This window comes from Manis pentadactyla, chromosome 16 (genome assembly GCF_030020395.1).
Source record: "Manis pentadactyla isolate mManPen7 chromosome 16, mManPen7.hap1, whole genome shotgun sequence".
NCBI lineage: Eukaryota > Metazoa > Chordata > Mammalia > Pholidota > Manidae > Manis > Manis pentadactyla.
The window spans coordinates 21507036-21530923 of record NC_080034.1 but is presented as its reverse complement, the minus strand read 5'-3'; the positions used below and the strand labels follow the sequence as shown (position 1 = coordinate 21530923).

The window sequence follows — 23888 nt, the reverse complement described above, 5'->3', positions numbered from 1 at the left end:
CATCTATATGCTGCTTACAAGAAACTCACCTCAAAGCCAAAGACATGCACAGACTAAAAGTCAAGGGATGGAAAAACATATTTCAGGCAAATGATAGAGAGACAAAAGCGGGGATTGCAGTACTAGTATCAGAAAAAATTGACTTCAAAACAAAGAAAGTAATAAGAGATTAAAAAGGATATTACATAATGATAAAGGGTTCAGTCCAACAAGAGGATATAACCATTCTAAATATATATGCACCCAACACAGGAGCACCAGCATATGTGAAACAAATACTAACAGAACTTAAAGAGGAAATAGAATGCAATGCATTCATTTTAGGAGACTTCAACACACCACTCACCCCAAAGGATAGATCCACCAGACAGAAAATAAGTAAGGACACAGAGGCACTGAACAACACACTAGAACAGATGGACCTAAAAGACACCTATAGAACTCTACATCCAAAAGCAACAGGATATACATTCTTCTCAAGTGCACATGGAACATTCTCCAGAATAGACCACATACTACCCCACAAAAAGAGCCTCAGTAAAATCCAAAATATTGAAATTCTACCAACCAACTTTTCAGACCACAAAGGTATAAAACTAGAAATAAATTCTACAAAGAAAACAAAAAGGCTCACAAACACATGGAGGCTTAACAACATGTTCCTAAATAATCAATGGATCAACGAACAAATTAAAATAGAGATCAAGGAAATTATAGAAACAAATGACAACAACAACACAAAGCCCCAACACCTGTGGGACGCAGCGAAAGCAGTCTTAAGACGAAAGAATATAGTAATCCAGGCACACTTGAAGAAGGAAGAACAATCCCAAATGAATAGTCTAACATCACAATTATCGAAATTGGAAAAAAAAGAACAAATGAGGCCTAAAGTCACCAGAAGGAGGGACATAATAAAGATCAGAGAAGAAATTAATGAAATTGAGAAGAATAAAACAATAGCAAAAATCAATGAAACCAAGAGCTGGTTCTTTGAGAAAATAAACAAAATAGATAAGCCTCTAGCCAAACTTATTAAGAGAAAAAAGAATCAACACAAATCAACAGAATCAGAAATGACAATGGAAAAATCACAACAGACTCCACAGAAATACAAAGAATTATTAAAGACTACTAAGAAAACCTATATGCCAACAAGCTGGAAAACCTAGAAGAAATGGACAACTTCCTAGAAAAATACAACCTTCCAAGACTGACCCAGGAAGAAACACAAAAGTCAAACAAACCAATTATGCGCAAAGAAATTGAAACAGTAATCAAAAAACTACCCAAGAACAAAACCCCCGGGCCGGACGGATTTACCTCGGAATTTTATCAGACACACAGAGTAGACATAATACCCATTCTCCTTAAAGTTTTCCAAAAAATTGAAGAGGAGGGAATACTCCCAAACTCATTCTATGAAGCCAACATCACCCTAATACCAAAACCAGGCAAAGACCCCACCAAAAAAGAAAATTACAGACCAATATCCCTGATGAATGTAGATGCAAAAATACTTAATAAAATATTAGCAAACCGAATTCAAAAGTATTTCAAGAGGACCATGACCAAGAGGGATTCATCCCAGGGATGCAAGGATGGTACAACATTTGAAAATCCATCAACATCATCAACCACATCAACAAAAAGAAAGACAAAAACCACATGATCATCTCCATAGATGCAGAAAAACAATTGACAAAATTCAACATCCATTCATGATAAAGACTCTCAGCAAAATGGGAATAGAGGGCAAGTACCTCAACATAGTAAAGGCCATATATCATAAATCCCCAACCAACATTATACTGAACAGCGAGAAGCTGAAAGCTTTTCCTCTGAGATCAGGAACTAGACAGGGATGCCCACTCTCCCCACTGTTACTTAACATAGTACTGGAGGTCCTAGCCACGGCAATCAGACAAAACAAAGAAATACAAGGAATCCAGATTGGTAAAGAAGAAGTTAAACTGTCACTATTTGCAGATGACATGATGACAAGATATTGTACATAAAAAACCTAAAGACTCCACCCCAAAACTACTAGAACTGATATCGGAATACAGCAAAGTTGCAGGATACAAAATTAACACACAGAAATCTGTAGCTTTCCTATACACTAACAATGAACCAATAGAAAGAGAAATCAGGAAAATAATTCCATTCACAATTGCATCAAAAAAAGTAAAATACCTAGGAATAAACCTAACCAAAGAAGTGAAAGACCTATACTCTGAAAACTACAAGTCACTCTTAAGAGAAATTAAAGGGGACAATAACAAATGGAAACTCATCCCATGCTCATGGCTAGGAAGAATTAATATCGTCAAAATGGCCATCCTGCCCAAAGTAATATACAGATTTGATGCAATCCCTATCAAATTACCAGCAACATTCTTCAATGAACTGGAACAAATAATTCAAAAATTCATATGGAAACACCAAAGACCCCAAATAGCCAAAGCATTCCTGAGAAAGAAGAATAAAGTAGGGGGGATCTCACTCCCCAACTTCAAGCTCTACTATAAAGCCATAGAAATCAATACAATTTGGTACTGGCACAAGAACAGAGCCACAGACCAGTGGAACAGACTAGAGACTCCAGACATTAACCCAAACATATATGGTCAATTAATATTCGATAAAAGAGCCATGGACATACAATGGCAAAATGACAGTCTCTTCAACAGATGGTGCTGACAAAACTGGACAGCTACATGTAGGAGAATGAAACTGGACCATTGTCTAACCCCATATACAAAAGTAAACTCAAAATGGATCAAAGACCTGAATGTAAGTCATGAAACCATTAAACTCTTGGAAAAAAACATAGGCAAAAACCTCTTAGACATAAACATGAGTGACCTCTTCTTGAACATATCTCCCCGGGCAAGGAAAACAACAGCAAAAATGAATAAGTGGGACTATATTAAGCTGAAAAGCTTCAGTACAGCAAAAGACACCATCAATAGAACAAATAGGAACCCTACAGTATGGGAGAATATATTTGAAAATGACACATCCGATAAAGGCTTGACGTCCAGAATATATAAAGAGCTCACACGCCTCAACAAACAAAAAACAAATAACCCAATTAAAAAATGGGCAGAGGAACTGAACAGACAGTTCTCCAAAAAAGAAATACAGATGGCCAACAGACACATGAAAAGATGCTCCACATTGCTAATTATCAGAGAAATGCAAATTAAAACTACAATGAGGTATCACCTCACACCAGTAAGGATGGCTACCATCCAAAAGACAAACAACAACAAATGTTGGCGAGGTTGTGGAGAAAGGGGAACCCTCCTACACTGCTGGTGGGAATGTAAGTTAGTTCAATCATTGTGGAAAGCAGTATGGAGGTTCCTCAAAATGCTCAAAACAGACTTACCATTTGACCCAGGAATTCCACTCCTAGGAATTTACCCTAAGAACGCAGCAATCAAGTTTGAGAAAGACAGATGCACCCCTATGTTTATCGCAGCACTATTTACAATAGACAAGAATTGGAAGCAACCTAAATGTCCATCGGTAGATGAATGGATAAAGAAGATGTGGTACATATACACAATGGAATACTACTCAGCCATATGAAGAGGGCAAATCCTACCATTTGCAACAACATGGATGGAGCTAGAGGGTATTATGATCAGTGAAATAAGCCAAGCAGAGAAAGAGAAATACCAAATGATTTCACTCATCTGTGGAGTATAAGAACAAAGGAAAAACTGAAGGAACAAAACATCAGCAGAATCACAGAACCCAAGAATGGACTAACAGGTACCAAAGGGAAAGGGACTGGGGAGGATGGGTGGGTAGGGAGGGACAAGGGGTGGGAGAAGAAGAGGGGTATTAAGATCAGCATGCATGGGGTGGGTGGGAGAAAGGGGAGGGCTGTACAACACAGAGAAGACAAGTAGTGATTCTACAACATTTTGCTACGCTGATGGACAGTGACTGTAAAGGGGTTTATAGGGGGGACCTGGTATAGGGGAGAGCCTAGTAAACATAATATTCTTCATGTAAGTGTAGATTAATGATAACAAAAAAAAGAAAGAAAGAAAGAAAAGGGGGATTACTCCCTGATTGGATAAAACTAACTGTAAATCAACGATTAATGCATGCTTTAAATATCCTTAATTTTGATCTCTTAAAGGGTGTCAGATGATCGGCTATGGAGGTACATTTTTCTAATAATATTCCTTTCTCTTAAAAAAAAAAAAAAGCAGTTCCTGTGTGGTGACCTCCAATGAGTTCTACACAATGGTATAAAGGGCATATCAAAGTGTGGGCAAAGGGTCTGTTTGTGTTTATACAGAGGATCAAAGCCTAATTGGGCTACCCCGAAAATGAACTAAGATAAGATATGAAGAAGAACTTCCAACATCAGCACTCTCTGGAAGAGTCATACCAGAAGATGATCATCAAAAAACCTCAACAAAGATACAGGCGATGCTGCAGTTGTAGCTGCATTCATCCCACCGGTTCCTGGACTTGCCATTGGAATGAAGAAGGAGATATCTAAGCTGGCCTGTGCATACAGTAAAACAACAAATTTGACTGGATCTATACTGTCGGAACTCAACCAAGAATTAGGAGAAGTGCAAATTGTAGCGCTCCAAAATCTTACGACTACAGACTATCTACTGTTAAAAGAACATATGGGATGTGAACATTCCCCAGGAATGGGTTGTTTTAATTTGTCTGATTTCTCTCAGACTGTTCAAGCTCTGTTGGACAATATCCACCATACCATAGATAAGTTTTCACAAATGCCTAGGGTACCTAACTGGTTTTCTTGGTTTCACTGGAGATGGCTGGTAATTACAGGTATGCTTTGATTATGTAACTATACTCCTATTATGTTAATGTGTGTACACAATTTGATTTGTAGTTTAAAACCTATCCATGCTGAAGTTACTCTACAAGAAGATATGTCAAAGAAATTATCAATCTTCCTATGTTTTATTCCATCTTCTACTCCTATAGCTTTTCTTCTTCCTTCCTAATTACAACCCTTAAATAGAATTCGTGCGTCATATCGAATTTACTGAGTATCATAATTCTTCCAAGTGGTAAAGATACCTCAAGACAAATGCTGGGCATAGAAGCCACAGGGCATTAATATGCAAAGAAGTAAAAAGCTAACCTTTTCAAACAATAAGGCTTCTCTCTCACTTACCAACTTTACATTTCCCTGTATGGCCCCGGAAGATGACTGGTTAGCCAGAGATGGGTAAGATTCCTCAAGGGAGGAACAACCTAAGACAGGCACAGTCGCAGGGGGGCCATCAGGTGAGAAAATGGGGAGCAGCAGAGGTGAGGCTTAGAACCTCACCCCCCCTGTTTTGAGAGAAATCTTCTGCATCCTTGGATATTTTGTTGCCCTTGTCTAACTTGGATTAATACTTAGTCTATAGGCACACACCTGATCATCTACATTTGCTCTCTTACAGCACTAAACTGTTTTCTACCTTTATCTTGCATCTACCTACCACTTCAGCATTTTATTAAAAATAAAAATAATAATAATAATAATAATAAGGGAGAAATGTGGGATTCACATATAAATCAAGTATAAAAATCATACGAATATTCATATTTGACCTGATTGTTTATAGTTCATAATGCATGATCAAAACTGAAAGTTTCTGTGATGACTGCCCTTGTACTGTTCACTATGTAACTTATTCATTATGTGAGAATTTGTTCTACATGTAAGAACTTGTTTGTTATGCCTCAGAGGATTGGAGAATGACGAAAATTAGGCTTGGGGTGGACTAATGATTGTGCATTGAGCATTGACTCCCCTATACAGAATTTTATTGTCGTTAACAACCATTTGATCAATAAATATGAGAGATGCCCTCTCAAATAAAAAAATTTTTAAAAAATTAATTACTCATAGCAATGAAAGTACAGCATAGAGAATATAACCAATATAACCAATAATATTGTGATATCTTGGTATGGTGGCAGTGGGGACTGCATTTATTGTGGTGAACATTCAGGAATGTATATAATTATACATGCTGTACATCTGAAACCAATCTAATATTACACACACACACACACACATACATATATATATACACACACATATATATATATCAACTATATTCCAATTAAAAAAAAAAAAAAGTAGCCGAGCCTAGAAATCCCTCTGACCGGAGTGTCTGAAATTTGGATGCTACTGAACAACAATATCTAAATATTTCCTTGCTGTCAGAGATTTATTCCTTTGAGATAAGGTATTGTTGTTTCTGGGAATTCTCTTTCAATCTCCTATTTTGGGGTCAAAGCAGAATGCCTTACTAAGGTCAAAAGCAGTTCATTTGGGGGCAGGGTACATGTTTTTCATCATTGTATACTTACTGCCCAAGTACATTGTATACATTGTATACAACAGTCCCAAGTACACAGTCTACCTATAGCAATTCATGTTTTCTGTTTTGATAGGCCAATGTGCCAGACCTGATTAATACTCCACCCAGATCCAGCCCATCCTGCCTGCCCCGTGGCCTCAACAGCAGCCTCAACTCCTGGCTGGAGGAGCCTCATCTCCTAGCAACCACTGAGTCTTGGCCCCGCCACTTGCTGCCAGGGAGCCAGGAAACAGAACAGAGAATGACAAAGGAGTTAATGGGACCAGCTGAACTGCTTGCCTTCTCTCCAGTTTCCTCCCCTCACTGTCCCAAAATGGGGTGGTTCTGTCAAGCTTCTCTCAAGGCATCTCACATAGCCAAGCAAACAGCCCTGTCTCTCGGAGAGCTGTCACCTGGCTGTGCTTTCCCTCCTTCCCTTCTCTCTCACTTCACTGTGGTTATTTGCCCCAGTGCAGCATTAGCATGTAAGCTTTGTATTCAGGTCTGTCCCAGGGATCTGCTCTAAGGGAGTGATTCAATTTTACTGGGAGTCAGTTGATCAAAGCATAACAAACCCATCCTCTGAGATCTTCTGGAAGACTGAACCACGGGTAAATTCTCCTACACAGAACTACAGGGAGAGTTGTTCTGTGGCCTGGAGGAGGCAATAAGAGCCCTGTAATGAGCAGCAGCATAAGGAGCCTGGGGCCAGATGGCAGTGGGTGGACCTGAGAGAATGACCAGAGTTGCTTGCAGAAGGAAGGCTTTACTAGTGAACTCTCTCCTTGCCTCAGTCCTCCCCCAAATCCATTAACTAACCTGCGGGCTGGTAACCGTCATTTACCAAGGCCTTTCTCACAGACCACAGTTCCCATGAAGTTCCCCATCCTGGCGCCCTTTACTCACCAGCTTTCAGCTCCCCACCTGCGATGACCATGCACGCCACACTCAGAATGTTGCTTCTGTCCACAGGGAATTCTAAAGTCCCCATCACATAGAGGCCTTTGAGGAATGGCAGATCTGTATCCACAAGGACAGTCCTGTCTGCAGAAGAAAAAGAAACTCCTCAGACACGTAACCAAAACAAGAATTGCCTTCTGTCCTCCGGTGATTTGCCCTGGGGTTCTCCAAGCAATTCAGGAGCTGCTTACATTGCCCTCTATGCCAAGGGAGGGGTAGCAACCAGAATAAATAGTGTGTAAAAGGCTAGGCTGTGTAGTAAGGAAGCAGGAGAAAAAAGGCATAATTAATCAATTCTGCCATTGCTTAGCAAACGCAGTGCATGGCCAAAAGGCATAGTGCATGCCTCAAACAGCTCCCCAAGACCCACTTTAATGCAGACATATAGAGGAGTGCCCTACTCTTATCCCTGTCCCTTCGCTTTACTCTAGTTACGGAGAGACAGAAAATCATAGGTGTGACCTCGGCCTCTGAAGTCAGAGTATTTGGAGGTGAATCCCAGCTCTACTACTTGGTAGCTGTGTGGACACACAGTTTTACCTCTCTATGCCTCAGTTACATAATCTGTGAAATGGGCATAATAAAAATACCTCTTTCATTCATAGGGTTTTTGTTAGAGTTAAATGAATAAATATATCTAAACTGTCTATTCAGTACTACCAAGCCATTCTCATTTCCCCAATAAAGCATGGTGTCTGGTATGGGCTCATTAATACTAGATCTTTTCATTATTTGTACCACAGCCCATTAGCTTGGCATGCTTTAGAGCTCATCTGACAATCTAAACCATTATTCTTCATTTCCCCTTTCATAAAAGCAGCCTCCACACAACTTCAGAAGGAAGTAACATGTAGATTTTATCTAAAAGTAACAATAGAGGAACACATGAATGAAGTTTCCCATTTGAAATAGTAAATATTGCCCCTATGCCAAAGCATTAAGTGTTATTTTCTGAGGCTTAGTAGTAATGCAGCACAAACTTAAAATATCAAATAAGTGTCTCTGCTTATATTTCAAGGACCATAATCACTGACACATGTAAAAATTTTTAAGGAATTTTGTTAACATAATCTCATGTCTCGTTCTAGGAAACATGTTCCACTGTAGGAAACAATGTTCCCTGCCTTTCTTCAGGACCTGGCCTCCAAAGCTTCTCAGGAGTTATCTTTTCTAGACCTTGCCTACTTCTCTAGTTATAAGACCATCACACCTTGTTGTAAATCATTTCTTTTTTCCTCCTGGGCTCACAGTTAGACTACGTTTCCCAGCTGCGTTTGAGTTAGAGGAAGCCATGTGACTGAGATGTAGTCAGTCAAACATAGGCAGAATTGAGGTGTGGCATCTCTAGGCCTGCTCCACAGATTCTCCTGCATGCACTCTCTCCTTTCTCTTGCCTCTCAGTTGGACAGTAGAGCAGTGGTTCTCAAGGTATGGTCTTGGTCCACCACCCTTAGCACCCACTCACCCAACAGAATTAACCCAAGTTTCAGCTTTGCTAGGAAGCCATTCCTAGTCCCTCACTGGGTCCTCCACCGCCCCTGTGGGCATTTCTTTCTCTTTTGCTCTCCAATGATACCCCATACCTTCTTATAACAGAGCACTGAAATACATTATTATAATTAAATACATAACTATTGTATGTAAGGAAGTAACTGTCATTTGGCTGGTCCTCGGAGTAACTGTGTGTTTCTCTCTCCTTTTTACTTGCTTTGAAAAGAAACCATCCATTTTTTAAAATCCTAGATTTTGTGACATCACAAAATATTGTGACATGAAAGATACAGATGTTGAATAAATGCTGCTCGGATTTGTTGAGTTTAGTCCCCTACACAGCTTAAATTCAAGAGTGACTGATACAAAAGGAATCATCGGGCTAAACAGATGAAAATAAGCATATATGTCAATTCCATATCTGGTACTTTTACAACATTCAAACAAAAGAGTGAAATATCCAGTGAGTGTTCTAGATTTAACATAACATTTTATGGGTTCATGACTTTAATTTGACTTCAAAAGCAAGATAAAAATTATTTTAAGTAAGTATCTTTAAAAACAAGAGTTACAGACAAATGGCCTTTACTTCTTCCAACTTAAGGCCCATTCTGCGAATATTTGGTTGTTGAGCCTGATCGTACAAAACAGTTAAATTGCTTCAGTAAATCTTTCTCTCATCCACAGAGTACTCACCCACAGACACAAAACATGATACTAGGCCTCTTTTGAACATACTTCTCAGTTAAAATATGGCAAGTACTCAGAATTTAAAATTTTCCCGTCAATCTTTATCCCATACCCTTTAGAAGATTTGTTTGCTTTTAATTACCCTATCCACTCCAGATATACCAACAAATTTCCCACAAATCACAGTCTATTATAAGCTCCATGAGGAAAGAGACCAGAGCTACAATTCTCACTTTAATTTGTTTAGTATCGTGATAATACTTAGTATATAATAGGTATTCAAGAATAACACCGAAGAATGCCTGCACACAAATACACACACACACACACTCATACACACATATCCCTTATATAAAATCCAGTAGCTAGCAATCAAAAAGGATAGGATGAAGTCAGGAATAGAAACATTGCTCTTATTTCTTTCAGTCCACCTTTCACTTTGAAATTTCCTGGATCCATCTATTTACCTTTTCTTCTTCATCCTTTCCTTCCCTGTGATGTGCCAAATCTTGCTGGGTGGTGAGAATTCAAAGATGAGTAAGACATATTTCCCATCATCAGATGAACACAGATAAACAAATAAGTACAATAGAATATACTTGAAACAAAAATACACTTTCTCATTATATGAAGGTTGATCCCATCTTCATTCCCACTGACTTCAAAATGGAAAGCCCATTCAATGTCCCTATTAAAACAAAATTCTGCTAAGATGAAGTAAACATATGCTGTATAAAGATTTCTATAAAGGAATTCTCCCTGTATCCCAATATCAGAGAGCACAACCATCATTGCAAGTGACACAGGCAAAAGAGATCACCCAAAGCAGATAGGCTACAGGTCCAAACTAACCACCCTCAGCCGTGACGACAGCTTATAGAGGAGTTCTCTCTGTTGGAGGTGTGAAAATTTAGGATCAATATGCCGCATTCTCTAGAAGTAACATCATTTCCATGAAATAACTTAAGATATTTCAGAAAAATCACTCAGAAACAGTTCCTTTTGCAATGCACTTAAAAACAAGAATGATAGGCCACCTCTCATTTAACCGTGGCCCAATGCTTTCACCTTGCCTGACTTGGCCAAGGCTATGATTCCATCCTACTCTGTCAGTGACCAATCTATCCTACTTGAGAGAATGAGCATTGGCATATGGAGGGAACCATCTGGAATTTCTGTTGCTCGATGGGAGGCTGATGTGGGAACAGATCTGGAGAGAAACTCCAAAAAGAATTAATGAGTACCAGATGTAATTAAAGACTGCTTTCCCCCAAAGGAGCTCTGGACCAGCAATGGGGTGGCGCCTCTTCATCCCGAATTACACCCTCTCTCCTCTTGTTCATCCATCAAGCACTAAACATTCCACCATCTTTATTCTAGTGTCTTTTGTTGAGCAGACTTTTTGTTTCTTTCCTGAAAGAGCTGTATGTTGACAATTCAAAGAACTAAAGCATTAGAAATAATATCTGGAAAGTTAACACTGACGAGGAACCTCCTGACGTTCCCATGCACCGAATGCAGCAAACACAGGAAGCTGTAGTCTTCTGTAAATTCATCAGGTACCCGCAGGACCAGACAGCCTGAGCCAAATCAAAAGGCAGATGTCTCCAGCAGAGGGTTAGGGATGCTTTTCTTTTGTATGGAGAATATTCTGATTACCAGTGATAAAGCATTCCATATAATTTCAACACTAGATTCAAATTCAATTGTTTTTCCCAGCAGTCAGGAATCAAGGTCACTATTGTGTCACAATCCATGGATCTGGCACCTGTCTAAATCCTGTAGAAATGAGATTAAGGGTGAAGGGCACAAACTCTGGGAATAAGGATGGGGTCACATGAATAAGCATAATTTAGGACAGACAGACACATTGCCTGTGTAGTATTCACTGTATCAGGCCCCACAACTTAGGTGGTGAATACAGTTTTCACTACAACCCTTCTCTTTCAGGAACACTGGGATATAGCTCAGACTTCTGAGGGAGAGTGATGACGTGCAATGGGTAGAACAGGACATATACAGGGACTCTTTGTACACTTGTTATTTTCCTGTACCTTCCATAATTAATGGGTCTGTTTCTACATTCATTCTTGGCCCCAATACTTTCCCATACACATGTGAACCAATGGAAAAGTAAATTTTAATGTCACTTGAATCACTATTGAATGATCACACTTGAATGAGCCAATCTTCCTCTTTAAAAAGAGGGTATTTTTAGCTCTGAAGTGATTTCTTTAAATACATGCATATTTACACGATGGTTGGTAGTGTTTTCTCTCCTTTGTAGGCTTGCTTAACTACTGGTGAATCTAATAATTTATCCAAATATTGTATCACAATTTATGAGGACCTCCAGTACATCCAAAAAAATCCCTCCTAAAATAGAATGGAAGTCCTCATACAGAAATAGTTCACAAGGATGAAAGGTTAACATGACTGACAATTAGCATCGAGACTAATTTACAGAGATGATGGTATTCATTTATCAAGAATGCATTCTCTTATAGAGAAAGCAGAAAAAAGAAGTTCTAAAAGATAAGGATGCTTTCTTTCTATAATTAAATTCCTTTCAAAGAGCCACTAACATTATATAGCCTTGCTTTTTTCTAAATCAGATCCTCACAGGTGGTTTCTTTACTCTTCCTGGCTATTTAAAAAAAAAAAAACTGGTCTTAAAAATAGGCAGAAGAGGCAGTTTTCAAAGTGCCCAGAGGCATTTGAGTCAAGACTAAAAGCGGGCTTCCTTACCCCTTGATGAAGAAGCACCTGCCTGCCTGGTATGTGTGAGAGCACTGTGGGCAGCTCCCCGGGGAAGAGTCCAGCTTAAGCTCTGGATAATAAAATTCCATCCCTCCCCCCACATACACTCTCTCGGTGTCTTCCGCAATCACATACAGACACACATAACCCCCATAGCAGAATCAACATTTTAAATTATGATATTTTAATTGATCAATAAAATGCTTAACATACAGTGTTTATCTCTTCCTCTAGTCTATACCATCTGTTCTTCAAAAATATTTTGAATCTGTTTAATAGGAAGGTCTTTAAGTAAAATTACCAACTGTATCAGCTCAATCCTTAGAATACCAAATTCTGGAAGGAAATACCAGAAGGTGATGCTGTTTTCAAACAAAGAGGAAAAAGAAATGCACCTATGCTCATTTCAGGCTTTCTTTGTTTTGTTTTATTTTCAGTCTTGAGATGAATTACGCTGCTGTTCTTTCTGTAAGACCACAAAGGATTCAGAGCAGTCAACTTGGTATAGTCTTTTTTTTTAAAAAAAAGAAAAACTTTAATACTAAAAAATATTGATGTATAATTGACACACAAGAAGTTGTACATATTTAATGTATGCCACTTAATGAGTTTAGAAATAAATATACACCTGTGTATACATCACCACAGCCTATGACACACATCCTCTCCAAAAGTTTCCTCTCACCCTATTTATTTGTTTATGTATTTATTATTTTGTGATAAAAATTAACATAACATCTACCCTCTTGGCAGATTTTTTTAAGAAAATACAATATTGTTTACTATAGGCACTCTGCTATAGAGCAAATCTGTAGAATTTATTCATTTTCTGTAACTGAACTTTGTACCTTTGACTATTACCCCTGCATCTACCCCTCAACCTAACAACCACCTAATTAAAAACGGGCAAAAGAACTGAACAAACATTTCTTCAGAGAAGACATACAGATGATTGACAGGTATTTGAGAAGGTGCTTAACATCACTGTTCAGGGAAATGCAAATCAGAACCACAATGAGATATCACCTCACAGCTGTTGATACGGCTTCTGTCAAAAAGAGAGAGAGAGAGAGCACGTGTTGGCAAGGAGCTGGAGCACAGGGGACCCTGGTGCACTGCTGTTGGGAATGTAAGCTGAGGTAGCCACTTCAGAAAGCCATGTGGATGTTACTCAGAAAACTAAAAACAAAACTAGTATGTGATCTCCCAATCTCACTTCTGGGTATATACACAAAAGAAATGAAAACTGGATCTCAGAGAGTTATCTGCTCTCCCATCTTTATTAGTGTTACTATTTGAAACAAGGTCAATGGTGCTCTGATTGCTCAGTTGGCATGAGTCTCAAAAAGAAAACTGAGACCTTGCAATCCCCAGAAGACCCAAAAGTGAAAAGTATACATTTTGATAAAATTGAGGTCAGATGTTAAACTGCACTTGGCTTTATCCACATAATTCCATTACCTCTATGCAATGTTAATGATTCTGTACTAACCTGAAGTTTGAGGATAAGATCCCCCTCTAACCCTTGTGGTAGAACTTACATATGTGGGAAAGCATAAATGTGTAGCTCACAGGTGATCCAATCATTAAATTTTTACGTGTTGCAGTTAATGTTAAAGCCCAGTGATGCACCAAACTTATTTTCCTCTGTGGGTTTTCATCTTTATTTGTTTCCTTCAGGAAAAAATGAGATCAGCTTCTAATAAATAAATAAATATATTTTCACATTGTAACCCTGAAGAAAAAGTACATGAAGATCAGTGATTCCTCCTGAATAAGGCTTAGGCATAAGTCCATGTAGAATACATTATATTCAATGAGTTTTTTTTCCCCTGTTTTGAGCTCTTTGTTGAGAATAAATCCTCTCTTTGTTTCTGCTTGACACTAAAGAGGGCAACATGTCCAAATTATTTACTTTTCTTTAATGTTATTGATTATTGTTTTCTCAAGCTTTCAATTATGTCTTCTAACTGGGGGAAAAACACAAAATATTATTAAATTCCTTAAAGATACTTGTATTCTATTTGCTTAAAAAATTATACATAGTATTTATAAATACATAACTGATGCTGATGAGAGAGCTTAGAATATAGTACCTGATTAATAAATATTAAGTAAATAACCTTTATTCTACATTTTAATATATTATTTCAAAATTTATAATTTCTGACCAAGTTAGACTGTATTTCATGCTCCTAAATTCACAAAGTGATTATATTCTATATAAATACAAAAATTACTTCTGTAAAGACTTTCATTGTTCTCAATATTTCCACATTTTCCATGGTTATATTCTTTAGAAATTCCCAAATTCGAGAGGTTTTTTTTCACAAATTCCAATAAATTAGAATTATTCCATACAAAAAGTTCTTGTTTGGGGTTTCCAAAATAAGTTCCTTTCCCCTTGAATTTAAATGAAGTTTTCCAGAACTTCTATTCACAATTCTAAGTATTTCAACAATACTATCCATATTTAACAGCCAAAAGTCCCAGTGCTCTGAAAACATCTTTATACTCCCCTGTAAAGATACAGAAATCCCCATCCTTAGAGTTAATTCACCTTTTTAATCCAGAGCATCTAAAAGTCCCCAAGCAAGAATGATACATAAAAAAAGCAGTATCTCTGGCCAATAAATGTATTCACTCATCCATTTTTCACTTAGCAAATGTCATTAAGGGCCTTGACAGATATGGATACATGCCAAGGAAACAAATATAAATAAAACAGGACTCCCACTCCACATAGAAAAGTAAGTATTTTTATGAGATTAATTGGATGAGTTTTTGGTATAAGAAGTAGGTCTGAATCCTTTTAGTATTTTCTTTTGACACCCACCAAATGATCGTGGTAAGGCCCAGGTAATACTTCAAAATAAGGAAAGCTATATCTGTTTGTCCCTTCCTTCTAGTGCCCAGCCATCCTTGAAAACCCAATGCCCTTATCTCCTCATAACTCCCTGATGGCCAGAATCCCACTGACACCCCCACCCACCTACACCCCACTTATATCCAGGTCTCAGCAGTTGTATACTTCCAGTTGCTTCTCAGATGTGCCCCTGTTCTCTGCAGCCTCCATCTACTGATACCTGACTTGGTGTAGGACAAACACACCAGCTAATTCATCTGTTACTATTTGCCTAAGAAGCAATCTTGTACAATGGAATGCTCAACAGATTAGAATTCAGACAGACCTAAGTTTGAATCTCAAATAAGCTATTTTGGGGGGAAATTTCTTAGCTTCTCTGATTTTCTGTTCTCAAAGTGCAAAATAAGAGAAATAATACATCATGCCAGCGATAGTCAAGATTAGGTGAAATACCACATATAAAAGTATTACAGTGCTTGGCATATAACAGGCATAAAACGATTAGCTATCACCTGTTCTGTATAGCTAACATACATTTTTAAGTGTTCTATCTCTACCTGTCACTCTGCTGTTCAGTAAACCAAAGAGATACACCTCTTGCTCTCATGAAACTTAAAATTTTATGGAAAAAAACAGTCATTTAAACATAATCACACAAGTAACTACATAGGCACAAATGATGTTAAGTGGTAGGAAGGGAAATGAGTGGTTGTATAATGTTATGGGGATAGAATACCCTAGAGAGAAAGTAGTATATATGAAAAGTGAGAGGTGAGAAAGAGCTCCATTCAGTCAAAAGACTGGCAAGCAGCCAGGGTGCCTGGACTGTAGAACCTGGAAGAAGGTGGTGAGAGGTGGGGCTGAAAGGTAAGCAAGAGAGTAGATCAGGCAGGACATTGGAAGCTATGTAACAAATTGAAGTCTTCCTCCTCCTAAGCATGACATTCAGCCAGTGAAGGGTTTCAAGCAAGGAAATTACATAAGCAATTTGTATTTTAGATGCTCACTGTGGCTGTAGTGAGAAGAATGGAGTAGATGGAGGCACGAGTAACAGCAGGAGAGTCAGTGAGAGGGATTCTAGCGTTTCACCCAAGAGTGATAATGCACTGCCTCAGGTGGTGAGAGGAAAGATAAGAAAAAGAGACAGACTTGAGAAATATTTAGGAACAGAATATGCAAGATCGGTTGGGGTGTCAAGAACAACTCTGAGCAGCCAGTAATGGGAGGTGATGCTATGGATGGCAAAGCTGGAGGAGGAGAAGGCGGCGGTTGGAAGGCAGATTTTGGGGGTGAGGACAGATGAGGACTAGAGGATTCTCTCTGGGCTGTACCTGTTGGAGATACCTGTAAGCCGTGTCCAGGAGAGACTTTAAGTGGACAGCAGATGTCTAACACTTAGAAAAAAATTTTTTTTCCTGGCTTCAAGTACTGTCTGTAGGATGACGACTACCAAATTTATGTTCTCAGAAATCACCCAGGAAGCAAAGACAGAATGAGGAGAGAAGAACAGTACCTAGAAATTGATGAGGGCCCAAGGGAATGTTTCAAACCATGTGGCTATACAGACAGGTGTGTGTGCTGCTAGGAATATCCTGTGGGAGAGAGAGAAAGGCTCTAGGCAGGGAGGGAAAGGAGACAACCAGGGTACCTGGAAAGCAAGACCTCCACAGGAGGCAGAGAATGCCAGATGAGACTGGTCTTAAGAGAAGAACTTTCTCTATTATAAGAAGAAGGTAGGCACTCACACTATCTACATGTAAGAGGTACCTGAATATTGACACAGAGTGTACCAATTAAAATACCTGCAAATATCATGAACTTGGGGTACACTTTCACCTGGCCTCTAGATCATATAAGGTAAACACTTGACTTCACCTGCCAATAACCAATCAGGGATGATCTGTGTAACAAAGCTCTGTGTGTGAAATAAATCTCCACATTTGTCTCCAGATCTGGGAATTTGTCTTAGTATCTCCCTAAGAAACTGTGTTATCTTAACACATCTGAGCAGGACTCTTTAAAAAGTAATTGCTGAGATCTAATACATAAAGATGAGTGGCTGTTGTACAGACACAGGCAATAGTTAATGTTATTAATGTTTGCACGTTTGTACACCCAGATATCAAACTAAATATTTCTTTTACACATGGGGTCTTTTTAACCATCTGTCCATTCACAAATAGAAACTGGTTACATACAGCAACATAGATGAGCCTTGAAAACTTTACTCAAAGTGTAAGAGGCCATTGTATGATTTCATTTATGTAAAATTCTAGAATAGGAAAATCTATAGAGACAGTAAATTAGTGACTATTTGGGGCCTGGGGGCTATTGAAAGTTTAGGGAGTTATTGTTAAGGGATGAGGGTTTCTTTGGGAAGTAATGAAAATGTTCTAAAATTGATTATGGTGATGATTGTACAACTACATAAATATACTAAAAGCCATTGAATTGTACACTTTAAATGGATGACCTGTATACAATGTGAATTATACCTCAATAAAGCCTTAACAAATGAAGTACTTAAGGTCCTAATATGGAACAATCTTCAAATTATATCTTTTAAATCAAGGTGCAACACAATTTGTAACTTATTATCATTTGTGTAAAGGCAGGAGTAAGGAAAAATGTATCTATGTATGTGTCATATTACAAATGTGTATGTAGCATGAACTGTCCCTGAAAGGATACCCCAGGAACCAGGAATGTTGTTTCCAGGAAATTAAACTAAGTGTGTGCAAGACAGGAGTGAGGGTAGAATTTTGAAAGAGTATTTTTTTTATGTGCTTTGAATTTTGAATGATGTGAATGCATTAACTATTAAAGTTTTTTAAATTGCAGTTGAAATTAAAAAGAGACTGATTATAATTTTTATTTTCTACAAAGTTGTAATTGTGTGTGTGTGGTGTGTGTGTTTGTGTGACAGTGAGAGAGAGAGACTGAGGGATTCCTTTTTTAAATTTTCCTCTTGTCTTTGCCAGACATAATTTCTTTCCACTGCTAGCAATGCTTTAAGAAAATTAGCTGTGCAGTCCCTTCTTGTTTGACTTGCCTATTGACTTTTCATTTCTAATGTCCCTTAGTTTATATTTTGGTATGTAATGCTGCTTTCCCATTTATCTCTATCTTTGCCATTTTTATATTAGGATATTTGTGAAATACTTCACGCTGCTGCGTGTCTGAATCCAAGATCTTGACTCTGCCATTAGGACTCGAGTTTTGTACAATGTCTTAGTTTGTTCTGACTTCAGTTCTTGCATGCTAAATAAATACTACAAAACCAAACTTCAATACCTTTCGTAGATTACCCTGCTCTCTAGGAAGTTCTCTCCTTAATACATCTTTGCTTGTCCATAGTTACTAGAGTCAACTGTATGGAACAAGGGTTAATGGGTAGGCAAACAAGGAATTATAAGCAGGAAGATAAGCAGAGAACCATAAAACAGAGATTCTGCTCTGCATAATCAATGATCAATTCAATAATCCCCAGAACTCATACCCAAAGATACAAAACACAGCAAATAGAAAAAATTTAGCTAAAGCATGTTTCCAGAGATATTTTAGAAACCTATGAAAACAAATTGGATGTACAGTATTTTTTAATCATCATCAAAATTCTTTAAAATCAGTATATTGCGTCAATGATAATATGGATAGTGTTGGAAGTCTGAAGTGGAAAATAAAGATCACCATAGATTCTCCCAGAAACAAGAAGAGTAAAAAGATAAAACATATGGAAATAAAGCTTATAGAACATAGTAATATAATCTGAAATCTTAATACCCATCTACTTAAGAGTTTCAAAAGGAAAAAGTGAAACATCAGGATGAAAATCATTAAAGAAATAATTTATCAGGGCAAAAAAATCTATATCCTAAAAATAAAAGGATCCAGTAAGAAAATCCTTAAAGTTTTCCAAAGATTGAAGCAAATTACTTACAAAACTAAAAACCAAATGGATTTTGGTCCTGTGTGCTAGAAAACAATACACAAAACTGTCAAAGTTCTTGAGTTGCTCTATAAATAAATTACTGGAAGATATACATCAGCAAATGAAAGGTAAATCCAAAAAGAGGAAGATGTGGGACACAAAAAAGATGGTATGTAGAAAATCAAGTAAAATTTACAAATTTGTCTAAACAACTGCTAATATGTAACGTTAAAAACATGCAACAACTTCAACTAAATCTTCATCTATAAAGTGTGGATAATAGTTGTACATGTCTAATAGGGTTATTTTGAAGATAAGAATATCAATGTGTAAAGGACATATATAGCAAACAGCAAATACTCAATATCTTTTTTATAGTATCTGTAATTTGTGCTAATCTGGTGGTCAGGAAAGGACATCTAACTTTTTAAAATTAACATTTCCCCTGATTAGAGTGAGGTTGGGACTTTTTTCATGCTTATGGCCATTTTATTCATTTCTCTGTGAATAGCATTCATGTTTTTGGTCATTCAGAAAAATTTATAGGATTTCTTTATACACTGTAGGTAGCAATATGTATTTTCCTATACTGTATACTGCAAATATTTTGTCCCATGGCTTGGCTTAGAATGTCTTTCAACATAGGGAGGGTTTAATTTTTATATAACCAAATGTTTCCATCTTTTCTTTTATGACTTCTAGGTTTTCTGTCTTGTTCAAGATGGCCTTCCACATACTGTAAGCAAGAATATAAAAGATATTCTGCCATATTTCCTTTAAGCTCCTTTATGTTTAACATAGGGCTTTTTAGTTTATCTGGCATGGTATGATTTGATAATAAAACAGATTTTATTTTTTAACATATGAGTGGATAACTTTTCCAACATCACTTACTGATTTGAAACGCCATTCTAACCACAAAGTGAATTGTCACATATCCATGAATGTGTTGTTGGACTATATTTTGTTTCATTCACTCATATCTCTTTGTCTATTCCTACAATACCATATCACTTTGGTTGCTAAGCTTTATCTACAGGGAGCTTCTGCAAATAAAGCTCCTCTTTAAAAAATTCTTGCCTATTGTCTATTTGCTTCTTCCTAAAAATGTTAGAATCAGCTTCTCACATTTTTTAAAAATCTAGTTGCAATTCTAACTGGGATTGCTTGAATTTATAGATTCATATTGGGAGGAATCTTTGCAGTACTGTATCTTCTTGAACTAGTAGTTCATTCCAGTTATTCAAAAATTATATCCAGTTTTTCAAAAAACCCTCAAAAGTTTTGAGGGTTTTTATTTTATATGATGTATGAATACCTTGTTAAGTTAATACCTAGGTATTTTATCTTTTTTCCATCAAAAGCAGAATCTTTTATCTATTGGTGATTGTTAGTGGATAATGGTTCACTGTATGTTGGTGTCAGTTCCAGTCATATTACTGACCTCCAGTGTTTAATATCAAGTCTCTTATATTCTTGAATCCCTTATATTCTTCCAGAAAAAAATAATATATGTTTACTAATGATTGTTTTTCTCCTTCTTTCTAATGGTTATGCTCTTTATTATATTTTTCTTGTTCATTTGCATTGTCTTGCACATACAATAATAGGAACGATGGTAGGCATTCATTTTTTGTTCCTGACTTTAACAGAATGTATTAATCTGTTATTTATGAGGTTTCCTATGAATTTCTCATAAATATTTTGTATCAAGTTAAGGAAAATTCCTTCTACTTCTAGCCTGGTAATTTTGTTGTTGAATAGATGTTGAAATTGATCAAATGCTTTCCTTCTATAGATTAGGAAGACTTTAGGAAAAGCCCTCTTGATTCTCCTCCAGAATTCACTTGGTATCTCCAGGTAAACATTGTTCCTTCCAGTAGGAGGCAGATAAGTTTGATACACTGCAATAATAGCCTTTGCCCTTAAGCGAGGCATACTAATAGCTCTGTGCCCCATTCAAGAGGGGAACTGTATATTTTTCTCTTTCTCAGAAACACACAAAGCAGAACACGGAATTCCCTCAAAAATCTTGCTTGAAATAGATGTTTAGATTTTATATTTATTTAGATGCTTCTATGAAATAACTTGGAGAAAATTTCCCCTCAGTGTCACAAACATGCTGAGACACTTATGATTGGATACATTATAAACACATAATTTCTCTTTTCAACTCATCTTCTGCTCCTTCAGTCCTTCCTATCCTATCCTTCTCTCTACCCAACTGCCCTAGAATAGTTTTCTCTGCTTACTCACACTTAGCTCCCTAGACTAGACAACATTTCCATAACTTACTCCTATGATCCTGTGGACTCTCAAGACAGTACAGATATACAAGAAAACCATACTTGGGTAGAGAAACAGAGTCATGAATGTGGAGACTGACAGTATTTGATAAAGGAAAGAAGGAGAATTAAACTTTTTGACCATTCTCTGGTTCTTTGTATCACAAACATTGTCCCCATTACTATAAAAAAATAATCAACATGCAGTCTTGGGGAGAGGAGAGAGATATAATTTTGCCTTAATGAATTATGTTAATAGATTTGTTCCTGAAGTAGAATGACCTTGCATTCCTAGGATTAAACCCTATTTAATCATTTATGATACCTCTAAAGCACAGATATGTTTGATTTGCTATGATTTGTCATCAGTATTAACTGGATTAGTCTGTAATTTTCTTTCTTTGTGGTATCTTTAATTTAAAATTATAGAAATTCTATAGCCTTAAGAATGAACTGGGAAACTTTTAATCTTTTTCTGGGATCTAAGCGAGTTTACAATATGGTGATTATGTGTTCCTTGAAGAAATGTTTTGCATTTTTTAAGAAACATCCTAGAAAATTTCAGATATAGGTAGGCTATATCTTTGGGGATAACTGGCCTGCATAAATTCTCCCACTTGTACAACAGGGTGCAAATATTTTTGCTGTTGAAGTATTTGTAGAATTGAAAAACTGAGGGAAGAAAACCTTAAGTGTTCATCGGTAAGATAGTAGCTCAATGAATTATGCTATATTCTTACTCTGGAATACTATGCAGTCATTCAAAAGGATATAGTAGATTTCACTTTATTTACAGGTTAGTATCTTCAAGATATGTCATTAACTATTTTAAAAGTTACATACATTTTGGACATATTTTCATGCTGAATTGAGAGAATTCCTAGCATGGCATATAAGAACTCCAGAGTCAGACTACTGGGTATAAATTTTGTTCCTGTACCAATGAGTTTTATGATCTCCAAGTCTTCAGTTTCTCAGCTGATAAAGGGTAGTAACAATGCCTCATAAGGTAGTTGTGAGGGTTACAAAGTGAATTCATCTAAAATGCTTATGATGGAGACTGACATATAGTCAAGTACTCAATTAATATTTCAAAAAGCTGTATATCATATAAATAAATAGACATGTTTAAAAGGACAGTAGAATCCCAATTCAGAATAGCAAATGTCCAAGAGAGGTCAAGAAGAAAGGATCAAAGTGCTATTCAATATTTTGCTTTGTGCATCTTTTTATTAATTTGGAGAAGAAAGATTTCCCATGTATTATTTAAACTTTTCACAAAAGAATAAATTAGAGAATCCCAGTCCTAACTGTATGAACATCCAATACAATATAAAACTGGAGTTAGAAGGCAAGAAAAGAGGTACTGGGGTTAGAAACAACATGAAGGAAAGTATAAGACAACAGGAAGGAGGCAAATCTAGATTTAACGCCTGACTCAGCCTTTACTGGCTGTATGATCTGGGGGCTGTTATTCTAGGCTATGGTTTTTCAAAGGTGTGTCCATGGCAGCTCTGTTTCACTATGAATAGCACGAATAGCAGAGTTGGTTCAAATGCAGATCATTAGTATTCTCAAACCATCTCAGTTGATTCTTATGCATGCTAAATTTTAAGAACTTCTGCTCTCAGCCTTGAGTTTTTTGGTGTGTGCATAAAATGTGATGCCAATGTCAAAACATCTTTATGAAGCGTCAGTGATGTAAAATAAATTTTAACATGATGCCTGGCACATTAAAAAACTGAAGTCATATTATTATGACCCTAATGGGCATATTACCAGTAATACTACTACTAATATCATACTCTAAATACTCTTATTATTAAATGAATGATCTAAGTATCCTCAATGTGTCATATCTTTCTATAGCCTCACCTTTACATGATTTACGCCCTTTTCTTTGCTCAAAAATTAAATTTGAATACCTCTTCCATTTTCTACATCATTTATTACTGATAATATTTTATGGCCTTCTGATTTTAACCCCATCTGTCTGACCTCTGGTATTCAAATAATCTGGGATCTTAGAAAGGCAAGCTCACACTTGGCACTAGCATTCTGGCAAGGTTCTTATGAATGCAATGTGGTTTGGATTCACCTGTGATAGGAGATGGTGGAGTTAGGATGGGAAAAGAAAAGATACTAAAAGAGTAGAGTTTACAAAAATCATGGTTAAAATTTTCCTCTCTGAGTGAGGATTGAACTAAGCATGGTATGGCAAAACTATGTTATCCACAAAATCTTCTGTTTTCTGAATACCAACCAATCTCTCCCTCTCTTTGTTACCTGAAAAACCTTGGCACAAAGCTACATGCTTTTGGTCCTAGTTCTCCTTTTCCTTTGGGGAAAGAAAGTCTACATTTCTCACACAGCTTTGGGCAAGAGACTCATAACCATACTTAATGTATAAAAGCTGTGATTTCCATGCAAACTGCAGCTTTCCCAGAAAAATGTAAAAACCCTCTTCAGGAATTTAAAATCATTTAACTGTTTCCTTCCCTTCCTACTTGAACTACCTGGTCAGCATGCTGTTC

General features: G+C 37.0%; 1 protein-coding gene across 1 annotated transcript in view; it reads right to left on the bottom strand.

Moving 5' to 3' along the window:
• Positions 1-23888, bottom strand: part of PKHD1 (PKHD1 ciliary IPT domain containing fibrocystin/polyductin) — a 453696-nt gene that overhangs the window by 187074 nt on the left and 242734 nt on the right. Inside the window, exon 52 of the mRNA XM_036916397.2 lies at positions 7278-7415. Coding sequence (XP_036772292.2) covers positions 7278-7415 — 138 coding nt within the window. The remainder of the gene's footprint in view (positions 1-7277; positions 7416-23888) is intronic.